The sequence below is a fragment of the Ursus maritimus genome, unplaced genomic scaffold, assembly GCF_017311325.1.
Source record: "Ursus maritimus isolate PB19 unplaced genomic scaffold, ASM1731132v1 scaffold_12, whole genome shotgun sequence".
NCBI classification, from domain to species: domain Eukaryota; kingdom Metazoa; phylum Chordata; class Mammalia; order Carnivora; family Ursidae; genus Ursus; species Ursus maritimus.
The window spans coordinates 27,869,036-27,886,360 of NW_024423564.1; the positions used below are offsets into that span (position 1 = coordinate 27,869,036).

The 17,325-nt window shown below is 35.7% G+C and overlaps 1 protein-coding gene across 2 annotated transcripts in view; it reads left to right on the forward strand.

Moving 5' to 3' along the window:
• Positions 1 to 14,846, forward strand: part of EVI5 (ecotropic viral integration site 5) — a 191,778-nt gene extending 176,932 nt beyond the window's left edge. For both annotated transcript variants that reach the window (XM_040627036.1, XM_040627037.1), the window contains one exon: positions 10,572 to 14,846. In XM_040627036.1, the coding sequence (XP_040482970.1) occupies positions 10,572 to 10,883 (312 nt within the window). In that variant the 3' untranslated portion in view covers positions 10,884 to 14,846. The remainder of the gene's footprint in view (positions 1 to 10,571) is intronic.
• The last annotated feature ends 2,479 nt before the right edge of the window (positions 14,847 to 17,325 follow it).

Genomic DNA, 17,325 nt, shown 5'->3' on the forward strand with positions numbered 1-17,325 from the left:
TATTTTCTGCATATTAAAGTGAAGCTGGAGAAGCTAGCCACCACTTGTTTTTTCTATTGAGGAAAACATTGGATGTTGAAGATTACAGTTCAGTGGTTTTAGTATATTCACAGAGTTGAGCCATTACCACAATTTTAGAATGTTTTTATTACTTCAGAAACTAATACCATTCCCATTAGCAGTCATTCCTCATTTCCCCCCAAGCTCCCTCCCTCCAGCCCTAGGCAACCACTAATCTGCTTTCTGGCTCTGTAGATTCCCAGTTCTGGACATTTCATATAAATGGAATTATACAGTAGGTGGTCACCTGTGACTGGTTTCTTTTATTAGCATAATGTTTTCAAGGTTCATTCATGTTGTAGCATGTATCAGTGCTTCATTCCTTTTTATTGCCTAATAATATTCCATCAAATGGGTATACCACATTCTAGTTATTTGTTTATTGGTTGATGGACATTTGGGTTGTTTTCACCTCTTGACCGTTATAAATAATGCTGATGTAAGCATTCATGTACAAATTTCATTGTGACCGTATGTTTTCGTTTGTCTTGAATGTTACTTAACTAGTGGAATTGCTGGGTCATGTTGTCACTCTGTGTTTAATCGTTTGAAGAACTGCCATACTGTTATCCAAAGCAGCTGTACCATTTTACATTTCCACCAGCTGTGTATGAGGGTTCCAATTTCTCCACATGCTTGTCAGCACTTGATATTATCTCTCCTTTTTGTTACAGCCATCCTAGTAACTATGAATGTCATCTCATTTTGGTTTCGATTTGTGTTTTCCTGGTGGCTAATGATATTGGGCATTTTGTCATATGCTTATTAGCCATCTGTATCTTCTTTAGAGAGATATTTACTCAGATCCTTTGCCCATTTCATAATTGGGTTATCTTTTTATAAAGACTTCTTTATATATTTTAGATATATAAGTCCCTTATCAGATAAATGATTAAAATTTGGGTAATTAGATAGACTGATAAAACATATGATTTAGCCTTAGAGAGAAGAATGATTCCTTTTAACGGTTCAACCCAGATAGAAAAGAAGTACTTCGTTTTGATGAGGATGTTTTGCTAAACATTTGAATTTTTTCAGTGCTTCAGCTGAAGGTTAAATCAAATGAAATGTACTTTGATGTAGCTTTAAAAGTTCAGAGTGAAACAAGTGTGAAGTGATTTATTTCCTGTAATTGGTCATAAATTTACATAGAAGCTCATATATTCCTAACCTCATCACCATTGACATTAGAGTACCTTCTAAATAATGTTAATGGTTTCAATTTTATCAAGACGTGTCAGCTGCCAGGAAGAGTCCAATGCAGTTTCATTTTGTTTGCCGTAGTGTACTGGATAAATCTAAGTATATACTACAGAAAGACTAAGAGTTCTTTGTAAATGACTTAATTCTTCCCTTTCTCTCCTTCTCTAGTAACAAATGCACAGTATAAATTTCTTCAGTGCCAGACTTTCCTTTCCACCTTTTTCACTTATGATTGTGGGTACATATTTTTTCTTTGCTTCTAAAAGCGTTAGTTTTAACTATTGCATTTTATACAATTAACACAGAATCTGTATGTTTTTTAAATGTTAAGTGCTTTATCTGTTTTTTAAAAATAATTTACTTAGCTTAAAGCCAGAACCATTTTCAACATTGTCTATTTTATATTATTTCAAAAAAATTCTTGAATTTTTCAACTTAATCTACTTTTAAGTATTCTAGGTCTGAACTTTTGCTCCTGTCTATGTAATACAATGATCAAAAAGTCGTGACCTCCAATTGATTGCTTTTATTGGTTTCCCGTTCTGATTCACTGGAAATCTTTTGGCTTGTGTGCTTATGGCTAGTTTTAATCTTTCTCATGTGTACAATTCATTTTTGAAAGAAGCCGATAATTGAGAATTAATTTAGTACATCATTTCCCTTTTACATTTTGAAAACTGAGAAAACTATTAAAACTATTATGTAAGGATTTCAACAAAATTACCGATTATACTTTGGAGAAAGAAAGCAAAGCCTCTAGAACTTAGAAATACAAATCTTTGTGATTATTGAATTTTATGTCCATCTTCTCATATAAAGTATAATGTGTAGTTATTTAAAATTTTATATCTTATACATCACTTACAGAAATGTTACATTTAGCTTTAACAGCCATAGTTCAGTGTTTTACAAAGATTGATTATATAAACCCAAATGTACAAATAGGAGCTTTTATAATCTGATATGACTCAGTCTTGGAAACTTACTGCATCTGTTTTGCAGTTCTCTTGGTATCACATGACTCACTTAAATGGTTTAAACCCTGTCTAGTAGTGATCAAAGTTCATTTGGTTAGGGGTTTTTTTGGTGTGTGGATGACTTTTTTCCACTTTGTTGTGGACTGAATGTCTTTCAGAATATTCAGTGCAGCCCTTTTTATTCTTTTGAATCTCAGAAAGTGGTAGTTGTCTGTACAATTCAGCCTCCAGTCACACATGGGGGAAAATTTTTTTAACTTGAAATAATATGCATGGAAGCACTTTTAACTGTAAAACCTCATATAAATATAAGGGTTTATTATTAATTCTGTTACCCCTACACATTAAAATTGAGGAAGGATAACCTGTTGTGTCTCTTTAAAATCAACTGCAAAAATCAACCCAGACCTTTTCAAGTTACCAGTGTTCTATAATTACTGGAAGAAAGCAAACACATAGAGAACATGTGTACTCTATCTACATGGACACTAGCCCAGGTGATCAAATTTCTCAGCACAGATTTCACTATTATTTATTAGGAAGTTATAGTTAGAGGCTACAAATCTCTAAAGCTATAACATTTCTCTGTTTTATGAAAGAAACTTTTAACCTGTAGAGGTTTAGCTAATGAAGTAGACTAATGAGAAATTTTTTAAATACTTGCGTATCTTTAATGATTATGAAGTCCTTTGGGCCTTCAGAATATTCATTCCCACAGGTTCTTCTCCCCGCTTTCAAATTTTACTGATAATCTTTATGTGAAATAGCTGTAATAGGTTTTAATACGTTTTTAGTATTTGAATTTTTACTATCATGCAGTTAGAAACTCTGCTATTTCCTGTCAAAACCTACGTTCATCAGACTATGAACATGACAGTTTCCTGTTTTCTTATTAGCTATACTGCCTCTTGTGCTTTATTTTTTATAAGTTATAAAATATCTTACACTTTCTTTTTCTAAATTACTAAATACTTTCTTTGGGTCAGCATTGTTAAATACATGCAGAGAAATCTTACAATCCAATCTCTTTGAAGCTAGTGAGAGGGTAAGATTTCGTTAGCTCTTTAAGCTGTAATGAGTATGTCAGAATATCTTAAGTATTATTTAAACAATTTCTATATGTTTTTATTTCTTTACTCTGTCTCTTCATGCATAACATGATGAAGCAGTCCATATCAGGTAAGAAATAGTACATTATTGGAGTCTTATATGTTAGCGTGCCCCTGTCTTCTTATTAATATTCTTATTCAAAAAGGATGGATGAATAATTAGTACCAGAAGGCTTTCTCAAGAATCTTGTTATCTTTCAATGTAGTTCGTCTATATTTCTTAGGTGCCCACTCTTGCCAAGTCAGAATGCTGAGTTCTGGGATACAAAAATGATTAAGAAACAGTCTCCATCATCAGAGGCTAACAGAAGAGGTAGAATATATGTGCAGCAGCCATCCAGACAGTGCTGATTTTAAGTATTCACTTTAACTTGGAAAAAAACTTATCTATGAATAATAGCTCAAATATATATGTGTGTCAATCAATAAATACAGTATTAAAGTTTATGAAAGTATTAATGCCTATTGATGTATTAAATGTTATAAAATTATTAAAGTGTTAATATTTTAAACTATTAATATCAAAATAATACCAGAAAACAAAAAAGAAATACTTTAAAATGTAAAAGAAACAGTTTTTATTTTTTTGTTTTTTTGTCATTGGATTATTTGGGGGTTTTGTTACGGTGAGTGTTACTGCTTATCCAAATGGTCAGCTACAAATGAATTTGGAAGTATTTTTGAGAGATTTCATTGATGACCTTATTTTTTTAATGTGCATGTTTTTTATTGTGGAAATTTTCAAATGTTCACAAATGCAGGGAGAATAAGTTTAATGAACTTTGTGTTATCTATCACTGAACTCCAAATCTTTCTCCTTTTTTTGCTTGTTTTTAAACTGTTTTTAAAAACTACTTAAATGGAATCATACAGAATCTACTCTTTAGTATCAGGCTACTTACAAATGCCTGGGTGGCACAGTTGGCTAAACAACTGGCCCTTGGCTTGGCTGGTCCTGATCTCAGGCTCTTGAGATTGAGCGCTGCATCGGGCTCAGCAGAGTCTGTTAGAGTTTCTCTCTCTCGCTCTCCCTCTTTCCTCCCTCTCCTATAAAATAAATAAGTAAACCTTAAAAAAAAAAAGTTTTTCTATCAAGGGCTGTAAAGCTAGAACTATTGTCCTAAGGTTAGACATGTTATCCTTGAAAAGGTATAGTCTGTCACCTGAATATGAAGCTGATCCTCAGAATAAAGTTTGAATTTGAAAGTTGACATTTGCTAGGAGGAGGAGAAGAGAAGGCTCTGACTCTGTTTTATAAACACACGTTTTCTCACTTTGATATAAGCTGAGATGCTGAGTATCTAAAACTGGATGGTGTTCTTCAGTGATGAATCCCCTGAAACACCTCATGGGAACTAGATTTGAAATTAGATGGTGAAGGTGTCATATCTTAAAATATTTATTAGCCTCATAGTTTTCTGTTTTTTTATTTGCTTTTTTCCCCCTGAGTTAGTTGTGTGTCCATACCAGGCCATTGTATTTTTAAAATATAACAGTGGCCAGTGTGATGGTGGCAGCAATAAATTAACAAGAACATCTTAAGTTCAAATTTATTTATCCTTACCAAATTTTCTTAACATGATCCTAATATGGTAAATCCCTAAATATGATCCATTTAGAGCAGTGTCTCTCAGCATGTGATCTATGGATCATCCTATTCAGAACTCCCTGGAGTGCTTGTTTAAAATACTGATTCCTGAGTCCTACCTGCTGAATCCAGGTGTCTGAGAGGAGGGCCCAAGAATCTATATATTTTTAAAACAATAATCTTAGGTTGTTCTTTATACATAACACAATTTATTAATTACTGGTCTAGAGGATTAGGAAGTCAAAGGGTGCTGTTAACATCACCAACATTCTCCCAAAAGTAAGCACTCCAGAGTGACCTACTGAATTGAATAGTGTGTGAGGTCATCTCTGTGGTAGTTTGTGGCTCTTTTAACTGATGTTTGGAAAATGGCAAATCTACTTAATACCTAAAGTAAGTTATTTTTAAATGTTACAGAACTAGAAGGCACTCATTAGAAGGAAACATTTTATCACACAATAAGCTCGTTTTTACTATTTTACATACTCATGTTTGAGAATAAAATAATTCGAAGGACAGAATTAGATTATGTATTATGTTTCTAAAACATCTTCTAGTTCAATAGGCTAACGTTATTTAAAAACCATATTTCAAGAGAGAGAGAAACAAACCAAGAAATAGACTCTTAACTATAGAGAACAAACTGATGGTTACCAGAGGGGAGGTGGGTGGGAGGAATGGGTGAAATAGGTGATGGGGATTAAGGAGTGCACTTGTGATGAGTGCTGGGTGATGTATGGAAGTGTTGAATCACCATATTGTATACCTGAAACTAATACAATACTATATGTTAACTGTAGTGGAATAAAAAGAAAAAATCTCAACCATCCCAGCAGTAATCAAAGAAACAAGGTGACAATAATAGTGCATATTATGATGGAGAAAAATGTGTAATGGCCATGCTGGCCAAGGCTGGATATGATAGACATGCTCAAATACTCCGGTGGCAGAATAAAAGCTATGAAAATAAATGTGATCATATTTATCAAGAGAAAAAAACATAAAAATCCTTTTTTGTTTGCTTCTACATAGCTAGGTGATGACAACACAGGAATCCACTAAATTATCCCCTGTATTTAAAATCTTTTTAAATAAGATAATTACAGTTTTTTAAATGTATGTTGGAAATTTTTTCTTAGAATTCTGAAGGCCTTGCTCTCCTCTCTTTACAGTTGAGAAGTCTAATATCATTGTCATTCTTTTTTTTTTTTTAAGATTTCATTTATTTATTTGAGATAGAACCAGAGAGAGCACAAGCAGGGGGAGCAGCAGAGGGAGGAGGAGAAGTAGACTGCCCGCTGAACAAGGAGCCTGACGTGGGACTCGATCCCAAGACCCTGAGATCATGACCTGAGCTGAAGGCAGAGGCTTAATCAACTGAGCCACCCAGGTGTCCCTATCATTGTGATTTGTAATTTTTTATATAAAACATTTTTGGTTTTGGCTGGATACTTATCTTTTCTTGTTCTTAGTGTCCTAAAATTTCATTGTGAGGTACCATCATATAAGTCTACTTTTACCCTTCGTGATGGATACTTGAAAGGCTTTTTCATTCTCAAAGCTCATGTCTTTCAGGTCAGAGAAAATTATGTCTGGACCCTCTCTTAGATTATCTGAGTTTTTTTGTTGTTTGTTTGTTTGTTTGTTTTTTACGTGGTTACAGTTTCTTCACAGGAAATAAATGATTAATTTAAAGAGTCTTCTTTTCAACAATAGTCTGTTTCCTACTCGTTGCCTTTTTTCCCCGGCTAGCATCTCTTAGATGCTTTTATTTTATTTTATTTTATTTTTCAAATATTTGACTCCCTGCTCAAACTTTAGGCCTGGGGAACTTAAAAAGCTGGCAGGAAGTTCTGAATGCCTGGATAGGGTTCGTTGACTATGAACTAGCTGAGACCCTTCTTTGGGGAAATCCCAAGATTCACCAGAGAAGAGTCTCTTTGCTTAAAATTCCAAAGAGTCCTGGTCCCTCTGTTCCCTTGGTGAATCTCAAAAGTACTTCCAGTCACATTCAATGACTTTAAAACCTGTCTAATTTCACCTAGAAAAATACTTTTTAAATCTTTTTCATGATATGAGTATGTTACTGGCATTTCACAAAGTTTAGTTGTTTTGTTGTTGCCTTATAAAGATGTTCCAACAGTCTTTAACCAAAATTAGAAAAGACAAGGGGCTGCAGAAGGGTATGCTAAAGTATGTGCGTGTGTATGTGTGTATGTGCGTGTGTGTGTTTGTGTGTGTGTGTGTGTATATATGTATGTACATTTCAAGAAAGAGAGTCAATAGCTTTTGTCAGATTCCTGATCCTATGATTGATTCAAACGAGATACCAAACAAAGCCAACCAAACAAAACGTTGCCTAGAGTAGTGGTCCATACCCTGGGACGTGCATCAAAATTATTCGGGTCTTTTGAACATATACATCCTGGATCCTACCCTATACCAGGAGAAAGTTTCAGGAAAAGGCATTTCAACAGACTGCTCCTTGTTTCAACCACCAAGTAGTAGATTTGGCTCCGAACAGCTTGGTCGTACTACTGAAAATGGTATCCATTTCTGCATACTAGACACACACAGGCAGTTGTTCCTTGTTCAGAAGCACTTTTATTGTGAATAAGAGTTCCATTTCAGGTCAACCAACTCCTTTCTGACTCAGCCTCATTTGGTTTGAACAGAAGATCTACCACACTGATTCTCAAACTGAGGTATCACAATCTCCTGAGATGCTTGTAAAATTGCTTCACTCTTGGGGCACCTGGCTGGCTCAGTCAGTGGAGCCTGTGACTCTTGATCTCAGGGTTGTGAGTTTGAGCCCCATGTTGAGTGTGCAGGTTATTTAAACAAGTAATAAATAAACTTTAAAAAAAATGTTTCACTCTCTGGATTTTGATTCCTTAGATCTGGGTACGGATTTTGCATTTTTAATAATCATCCTTGGTTATCCTGATGGAGATGATCAGTGGACCATATTTTGAGATATGCTAATCTCAGTGTGCTACCAATAATAATAATAATATCTGGGGAAAGTGTAGGGTTGAGAAAATTGGTTTTTGTTGTTGTTTATATATTATTAGCTTCTAAAAGTCTAGTAATAGGATCAGCAGTACAGCTCTTAGATCCAGACACCCAAGACTTTGCATGTTAGAGGGGCCCACTTTTGGCCTTCCTCTAGCCAAACCTCTCTTCACAGGATGAGGAGTCCCCCAGGACATCTTCACCTAAAGTTCAGCCCCTTCTAGACCACGTTATGGGTACTCAGTACCCTGGAATTCCTTGTGCAAATGTCCCCTTTCAGGGCATATACAGGCCTCCTTCCTCTCAGAACCAGTGTGCACACTCCTGGGTCTAAGAGATAACTAAGGGATAGCTTCCGCTTTACCAGAGAGTCCCTGACCTTCACCTTTTTCTTCTCCAAAATTCCTTTATGTTATCGCTATTCTTTATTAGAATACAGTTCTCAAAGAAGCTTTAGTTGCATCCCCTTTGACATTGAGGAAATGACCCTCCACCTAGAGTTAGTTTTATGTAATATTTGAGGTCACTTATTACATCTGATAAGAGGCTGCAGTTCTTTAATTGCAATAAAATTTGTTAGAGCTACAGCTTTCCAAACAATTGGGAAGTTGTGGTTCCCCTGCCTACTCCTTTGGTAACAGCCAGGGAAAAGGAAAACACGTGTTCCGTATTATTTCTTCAAAAGGATCTGGGAAGAAAAGAAAGGAAGAGATTAACTGACTTAATCTAACACTTGGAGCTATAAATCGTGTGTTGCAATGTGGTGATAGGATGTTGCATCAGAACGTGGCAGTTGTAGTAATGCAGTGGGTATCACAGCTATGGGGAGGTCCTTGTGGTGCTCTGTGCCCTTTCCCTAAAATTTCAACTCCGAGTTTAGATCCTTTCTGCTCTGCCAAGGGAGACGGTGTTACTTAAATTACATTGTACCTCACTGTACTTTTGTTCCCTTGGCCCAGGGCATAGGGATTTCTTTATGGTTGAAGGTTTGCCTGAGGCAGACATCACTGTACGAGTCTCAGCATCCTTCTTGTTTCCCGTTGTTCACACACCAGCAGGAAAGTGCTGACGTTTCTTCACTTCTTCCTGGAAGTCTGTCAGGAAAGCTGGCAGGTGTATGGCAAGGCTGTAATGTCTTTACTTTCAGAACCGTTAGTTTTGAAAGTATATGTAATATTTCCTGAATATTTCACACAAGCTTTATCTTAAGATTTGAAAGATAGTGAGTGACCAGGAATTTGTCCCTGAGAAACAAAGTTGAAGGTTAATAGTAATGATAAGGGAAGGAGGCATGGGATCTATTTCAGCCAAATTCTTGCAAGTCAAAGTAGAGTTTGGTAATTAGTTTTTCTCAATTATTGTTTGGTTGTTTTGTTTTTAGCCCTTCTGCTCTATTGTAGGAGAAAATTCATGGTGTGTAAGAGAAATTAAACAAGTGACAATATCAAAATTAAATTTTCTATTTAAAACCTAAGCTCTTGAGGACGACAGGGCTGATGTCTCAATTACATGCTAGTAGAAGTGGTAGTATCCATGGCGGTCGGTTTGGAAGTTTAAGGTAACTTAGGCAAAGAAGTGGGAGATGATAGAAAGAAGTCACCTTTAATCCTGAAAAAGCTGGTTTTGGAGAATGTGGTTTAGATTTGTGACAACAATGGGATTTTCATTGCTGAACTCTAGAATTAGTCAGACTTGCCCACCCAGTAACAGGTAGCATATGATGTCCACATGAAGGTCTGGCCATGTGAAACTCCTGGGATAGCCAGAACCTGGTTCTGAAAGGTGGAAAGAGAAGAGCAATAGCTGAGCAATACATGCCATTCCTCTCCCCTATTCCCTCATGAGAGAAGTTGTTCCTTCTCCCTGAGGAGGAGTAGGGGAGAGAAGGCAAAATTACATACTATTGGCATTCCTCCCATGAAGAAAGAAATCTCATTAGTGGGAAGAAACATTCCTGCCCTGAGTGAATGGTAGTGGTTTGGTGGTCTTTGGGATATTATAATAGGATGGAGACTCATAGCAAATGTTCATTATTTGTAAATGATTTTCATTATTATGGGGACATGCTCTTGAGGCAGTGTATGTGACAGTTCAGAGTATGGTCTTAAAGTCCACATCTTCTAGAGGTGCATGCTGAAATATTTACAAAGTAAACTGATAGAATGTCTGGGATTTACCTCAAAGTAATCCAGGGACAGGAGGGGTATCATGTAACAGGATTGTCCATGATGTTAGTTGTTGAAATTGGGTGATGGGTACATGGAGTTCATGATATTATCTCTAATATAATGAAGGTTCAGTTTGAATCTAAATTTTGCTATTAGCTATGTGTCCACAGCAAGTTACTCTACCTGAGTTCCCATTTCCTAATCTCTGAAATGAGGTTGATGAAATCTACCACATAGGACTGTGTGATAATTCAATTAAAATAACAAGTTACAAACCCATTACGTAACGCATAGGAGGCACATAAAAATTGGTGGTTACTATTTTATCTAGAAATGCCAAAAAAAAAAAAAAAAAAAAAAAAAACAAGGTGTCTTCTTTCTTAAACGTTTGCTTTCTTGGTGTATATGTTTCCCCTAGTTGAGTATATTAACTTGGATTTTGTTTTGACAGCTCAGGTGCCTAAAAGGCCAGAGGGTCTTCTCAGGCCAGCCTCCTTTTGATGGAATCCACATTGTCAACCATTTAATAGGAGATGATGAATCATTCCATTCCTCTGATGAAGATTTTATGGATAATTCCTTACGGGAAAGTAGCGTTGGTTTTCCTTTGCACAGAAAATCTGGCCCGATGTCTTTGGACCCCGCTGTAGCAGATGGTAGTGAAAGCGAAACAGAAGACAGTGTGTTGGAGACCAGAGACAGCAACCAAGTGGCTCGAAAGGAGCAGCCCCCAAGAAGAGAGTCATACTCAACCACTGTCTGACCATCACTGTGACCTAGACTGGAGTTTTTTAAGGGATCAGTTGTCATATGATTAAGGGTTTGGGGAACATATCTGTTTCATATGTACATATGTATATACATATATACATATATATATATATATATATATATTTTACAGTCTTATGCCTTTTTATCTTTGCCAAATCTTCACCACTGACTTACCATTGCCATAAAGTAGACTGGAATATGGTTAATGGGAAAAATAAGGTTCTAACAGTATTACTGAATATTAATGTTTCTTGTTTAGGAAATGCAATTTATATGTGGGAAGCATTTTGAAGTTCAGAACTATGGAAAATTGAATTTTCTTCAGACAAAACTGCTCTAGTGCAGTATTTCATGCTAATTCAATAAATTGCATATTTATCAATTTGTTTCCAGGGCAGCTGTCTACAAACATTTGACCAACATATACATCTAATTTATCTTGTGTTTTTGTGTTGGTAGAGTGTTTTTGGTTTTTGAATTTTGGTTTTTCAGTTAAAATTACTGCTTTAGTAGTGGGCCACTGAAAGGTCCCAAATACAAAGCCTTTTTCCCCCCCATATAATTTTACAAACACAAATGATTGGTCATCTGTCTTGAGAGTTTTAAATTTTGTTTTAATTTCTAATTTTTATGTTCATATGATGCTTCCATGTGTTGCCTACTGGTCAAAGTAGTAGGTTAACTATAAATAAATTGGGGTTTTGTACGTATTTATAAATCTACATCACCCACATTGAATATCATTTTATATGGAGAATGTACATGTTGCAAAATGACTGCCTTTAGCATTCTAACAGGACTTCTGTAAATACTAGGTTAAAAGAAAATTGAAAATAAAACCAAACACTAATATTTTAATAGCTTTAGTATTTTGCTTAGCATTCAACACTAGCAGATTCATAAGTGAACTAATGCTTGTTCAAAAACACTATTGGTGACATATTTTACTTCATGTGTATATAGCAAATTTTTCATGATTAAAGAGGTTATAGCACATATTACTTAGTGCTAATATCTACTTAATATAATTTAAGCAATGGACTGAGGTCCAAGATATACAAAAATTATATCTGCAAATAATCTATGAACATTATCTTCAGATTCTCTAGTTAATCCATAGATAAAGCCATAAGAATTCTTTCCTACCAATTCTTCCTTTTTATCGTCTAGACATTTTTTCTTGGAAACCTGAATGCCTGTCATTGATAAATTGGTGGAAACACCAAATTACACTTAGATTACGTAAAGATAACAAGAGTGTGTTAACTGGATGCTTTCCACTTCCATTTTCATCAGCAGCCTGTGAAAAAATAGCCTTCAAGGATAAGAGGAAAGTCAAATTCAATATATATGGAGGTACAATTTTGCACAATATGTTGCATGCAAAAAAAAATTATATGACAGAATGGAATAGAAAAGATAAAATCGTTTTGTGTCTAAAGCCAGAAGTTAAGCTTTATGGTACATAATGGACTAGGCTTTTCCAGCAAGCCCTTTGTAGTTGTTTGCTTGAGAAACAAAATTGAAAATATGCCTGTTGTGTCCATATCATCAGGTTAAATTCTAGTGGTTAAGTAATTTACCTGTGGTTACAAGTTATTAAGTAGCAGAGCCAAAATCTTAATCAAGATCTCTCGGACACCAAGTTGAAAAGGTTCAGCTAATGAATTTCTGAATTCTCTGCTATTCTGACAATTAATGTGATTTAAATATGTTTCCTGAATTTATATAGATCTATATCTGTGTATAGATGTATCAACACTCATAAACTCTGCACAGCTCTACTAGAATCGTCTACTAGAATTGTCTGACTGGTGCTTTTAAGATTCTCTTTTGGGGTTCATTACTGTCAGCCTAGAGGCTGTTGATGCCCAGGTAAAATGAGATGAATCATGGCCGCACAATTGCTTTCACCCCCACAATAAGAAATCTATTGATCTAGACCAAGGGTCAGCAATAATAGTCCATGAGGCTATTCCAGCCAGCTTCTTGTTTTTACATGACCCACAAGCTAAGAGTGGTTTTTAATTTTTAAATAGTTGGGGGGAAAATCAAAAGGATAATATTTTGTGTCACATGAAAATTCTATGAAATTCAGTACTGATAAATAAAATATTACTAGAGCTTACCCAGTGCTTATCCATTTACATATTATTTATGGCTGCTTTTGTGCTACCATGGCAGAGTTGAGTAGTTACAACAGAGACCATAGGGCACAAACAGCCTAAAAATCTACTATCTGGCACTTTAGAGAAAAAGTTTGCAGACCCTCTAAAATATAAGTTTACATGTTAAGTTTGTCTCAGTAGAAGATCAAACTATTTGCTTTTGCTGTTGAACTAATGGTTTGGGAGACTAAAATTTCCTAGTGGATCTTAAACTCATAACTATTCAAAATGGAAAATGTTCCAGCTATTTTGTATTATGAAGTCTTTGATGCCAAAGACAAATGTGGAAGGACATCTCTACCTTTGGAAATGGAGAAAGAAAGGGAAGAATTCCAGAATGCCATCACTGCTCTTTCAAGCAGGCATGTTGACCTTTAGGGTATGCTTAAGTGAGCCGATATTACATCTTTCCAGAATCATGTTTGAGTTCTAAATTTGAAAGATATTCTTAGAGAATTTCCTATTTACTGTTTTCTGGTTAGGAATTAGGTGTTAAAAGAATCATGGTAAGTAAACCTTAATCCATTGATATTCTTGTAATTTGGACAATGGAAAAACTAAAAACAACAATTGTCTCATTCAAGAGCTTTGATTCAAATACTCCATTGAAGGGTTTAGAATCTTCCTGGTTTTTAGGATGAACAAGGTACTATGCCCTGATTTGACATTCAAATTAAGACTTCTGAGGTATTGGAAAGTGTTCTCTTGATAGATTTTATTTAATCCCTGATATTTTGTGTCATTTAAATGTTAAGTTAAACACTCAGAGCTGGAGAACATTCAGGGGAGGAATAAGTGAATAGAATAAATAACAAACACACACAAATACTCTCTTAGGATAGTTACCTTCCGGTGGTGTTGCCATCTAGGCTGACACGCTTAACGTAGAAGCTATAGGTGACCTGAAAAAAATGGAAATCACATTGAGGTGATGAAACAACTTTTAGATCAAGCCAATATTTCAACAGCCTTTCAAGAATCAATGATAAATGTTTTTCTTCCTGAAAAAAGCAAAGATATACATTACACAATTTCTATCCTTCCTATTGAGTACCTATTGATACTAGGTACTCAATGTTTGATGACTAATTGAGACATCAAGTTTCAATTAACTGGCAAGCTAGTTTGGAAGGAAAAAAAACAACAACTTAGCTGTGAGCGTGATCCAGCTTGTTGCTCTCCAGATAGTGCCTTTGAAAACAAGGTCTAGACCTTTTTAAGTGTTTTATTTCTAACAGCATAAGAAATGAATTGGTTCCATATTCTCCTTTATCTTTTTTTACATAATACACTATCATTTTCAGATTTAAAGTAAAATAAGTATATGAATTGTGTTTCGGTAAAGCCCTTTCATGGCCAGCTTAATTATTGTGTGGTACCAGACGTCAACAGCTAACATTTTATGAAATCAAGGATTTACTTTATTAAAACAGTGTGCTTTAGCCTGAAAGTTATTGCTGCTCTATCATTAACAAAACAGTAAGTTTTTAAAACTAATTAATTTTAATTTAATTCATTCTCCTGAAATTAAAATTCCTGGTTAAAAGTGGAGTGGATGCTATTTATAATCCAACTTTTTACATCACATCCATTGATCTACCTATCCTCTCTTTTCACTCCAAAGAAAAGATGATAGAATAATACGTTAGATATACTATAGAGATGCAAAATTATAATGTTTTTCATTTTACTGTTGGAATTTCTTATTGTAACATTGTATGATAACCTGATATGTTTACTTGTGCCTTTGCTTTAAACAATTATTAAAGTTTTTCATTTTATAAGAATTTCTGTTTCCTTAAACTGTTCAACTGAAAAGGGGAGAGGCATCAAAACACTATTAACAATGCTTGGCCTAACATCACCTGTTCATTAGTGAGGTTTGTGTTCCGTGAGTACAGGGACCATGTCCACCTGGTCCACCCATGTATAATTAGTGCCAGACAGAGAGCCTGGTACGTGACATTTTTCAATTTAATGAAAGGCAAGATATCTAGATTTGCTGTTTCCTTCAGGAATATGCTAACTTTTTGAAAATATTAATAGCGATATTTTTATCCCACATTATATTTTATGTGATTGAATTGATTAGCAACTAAGCCAATAAGTATATTCAAATATGTAATTTGAATATGCTATTGTGAAAAGAAAGATATGCTTTCTGCATCTTTATCACAATGTTAACATTGTTTACTTCAGAAACAGTAGTTCACTATATATTCTGCTTCATTCCTGAAGGATTGAAGACACTTTATAAAGGTACATGAAATATGACAAGATGCTGTAACCCCGGGTCTGTCCACCTTGGCACTATTGGCATTTGAGGCCAAATTGTTGCAGGAGGCTGTCCCGTACCTTGTAGGGTTGTGCGGCAGCATCCGTGGCTTCTACCCACTAGATGCCAGTACCATCCCTCCTTCAGTTGTGACAACCCAAAAGGTCTCCATTTGTTGCCAATGTCCCCAGGAAGGAGGACTGAGAATGAAAATCACCCCTTGTTGAGAATCTGTGGTATAAATTTAGAAGTGGGTCAAAAAACAATGAGCCACTAGGACCAAAACTAAAAATATATGCATCTATTGAAGAGAGATTGCAAATTTGACTCTTTCTAGTAGTAAGAAAAGTAAAACCTGAATCACAATGAGGTGCCACTTCACACTTATTAGAATGGCAATTAAAAGAAAAAGTGTTGGCAAGGATATGGAAAAATTGGAACTCATGCCTTGTGGGGAATGTAAAGTGGTGCAGCCATTGTTAAAAACTTTGGCATTTCCTCCAAAAAGTGAAACATAGAATTACCATATGACCCAGCAATTCCACTTCTAGATATATACTCAAAAAAGATTTAATGTTAATAGTATCATTCACAATAGCCGAAAGATAGAAACAACATGGCCATTAGTAACAGACGAGTAAATAAAATGTGGCATACATACAATGGAATATTACTCAACTATAAAAAAGAATGAAATTCTAATACAAACCACAGTATGTATAAACCTTGAAAACATGCTAAATAAAATAAGCTCAACACATAATATGATTCCACTGGTATGAAGTAGCTGGAATAGCAAATTCAAAGAGACAGAAATAGAGTAGCTGTTAGGAGAGAGGAGCAGTATGGAGGGGAAGGGAAGTTACTGTTTAATGGATACAGAGCTTCTGTTTGGGGTGATGAAAAGTTCTGAAAATGGACTTTGGTGGTGATGGTTGCACAACACCGAATGTATTTAATGCTGCTGAATTGTACACTTAAAAATTTGTTAAAACAGTAAAAAAATAAATTAGGCATGTTAATAACTTAACAGTCATAATTAAATATGTTGAAATACAGATATATAGAAGGGAGAAAAACTAAAACCTGAAAGTTATAAAATTTACAGTGTCCATGAAAAAAATTTTTTTAGATGTAGATTTCTAATGCTAGAGTGGGACTCAAGCTTTGTGTTAATGAAACCTGGACAAACCACATAATTCTACGGCCTCCTCGTTGCTCCTTGAATACCACACTCCCATCCAGAGGCTTGCCCATCCTGGAATGGTGGTTGGCCACGTTCCCACAAGGCTAGCTCCCCACCTCCTCCTGGTTTCTGCTCCGGTCTCACCACCCACCCCCCACCGCCGCCCCGAAGAAGGGCTTTTCTGACCGTTCCTTTTTAAGTCTTCCCAGTCTTATTTTTCTCCATAGCACTGACGACTGTCCGACATTGTACACATGTTACATCTTCATTTGTTTTCATCGACCCACTCTAGACTGAAAGCTGTGTGGTTTTCATCTCTATCCCCAGGTACTCAGAATAGTGCTTTAGCTCACAACAAATGTTTGTGGAATGAATGAATAGTTGAATAAATCACCTTACCTCAGTTTGTTTACCATGAAAATGGGCTAAACAACATCTTTGGAAATATGTCAGTGGAAACCCCAGAATCCCAGTGCAGCCGGCCTAACTCCTGGGACCTCTAATTCCTGAATACCACTTTGGCACAGGACATCCAGCAGGCACTGGTGAGGAGGCCAAAGAGGAACCAGACCAACTGCTGTCCTCACACATGGAATGAGAGAGCAAGTGTACAGATACAATGTCATGAGAATTCAAAGGTTATGTCCAACGTAGGGGAATGGTCTCCTTTGACACCTTCCCCTGCTCCCCGCCCATCCAGAAGCCCCATCTTGCCCCATGGTGGGTCCTGTGATCCCTGTCACAACTGCCTGGTGTGCCCCACTCTCTGCTATCTAACGGTCTGCTCATTCATAGGTGCTAATAT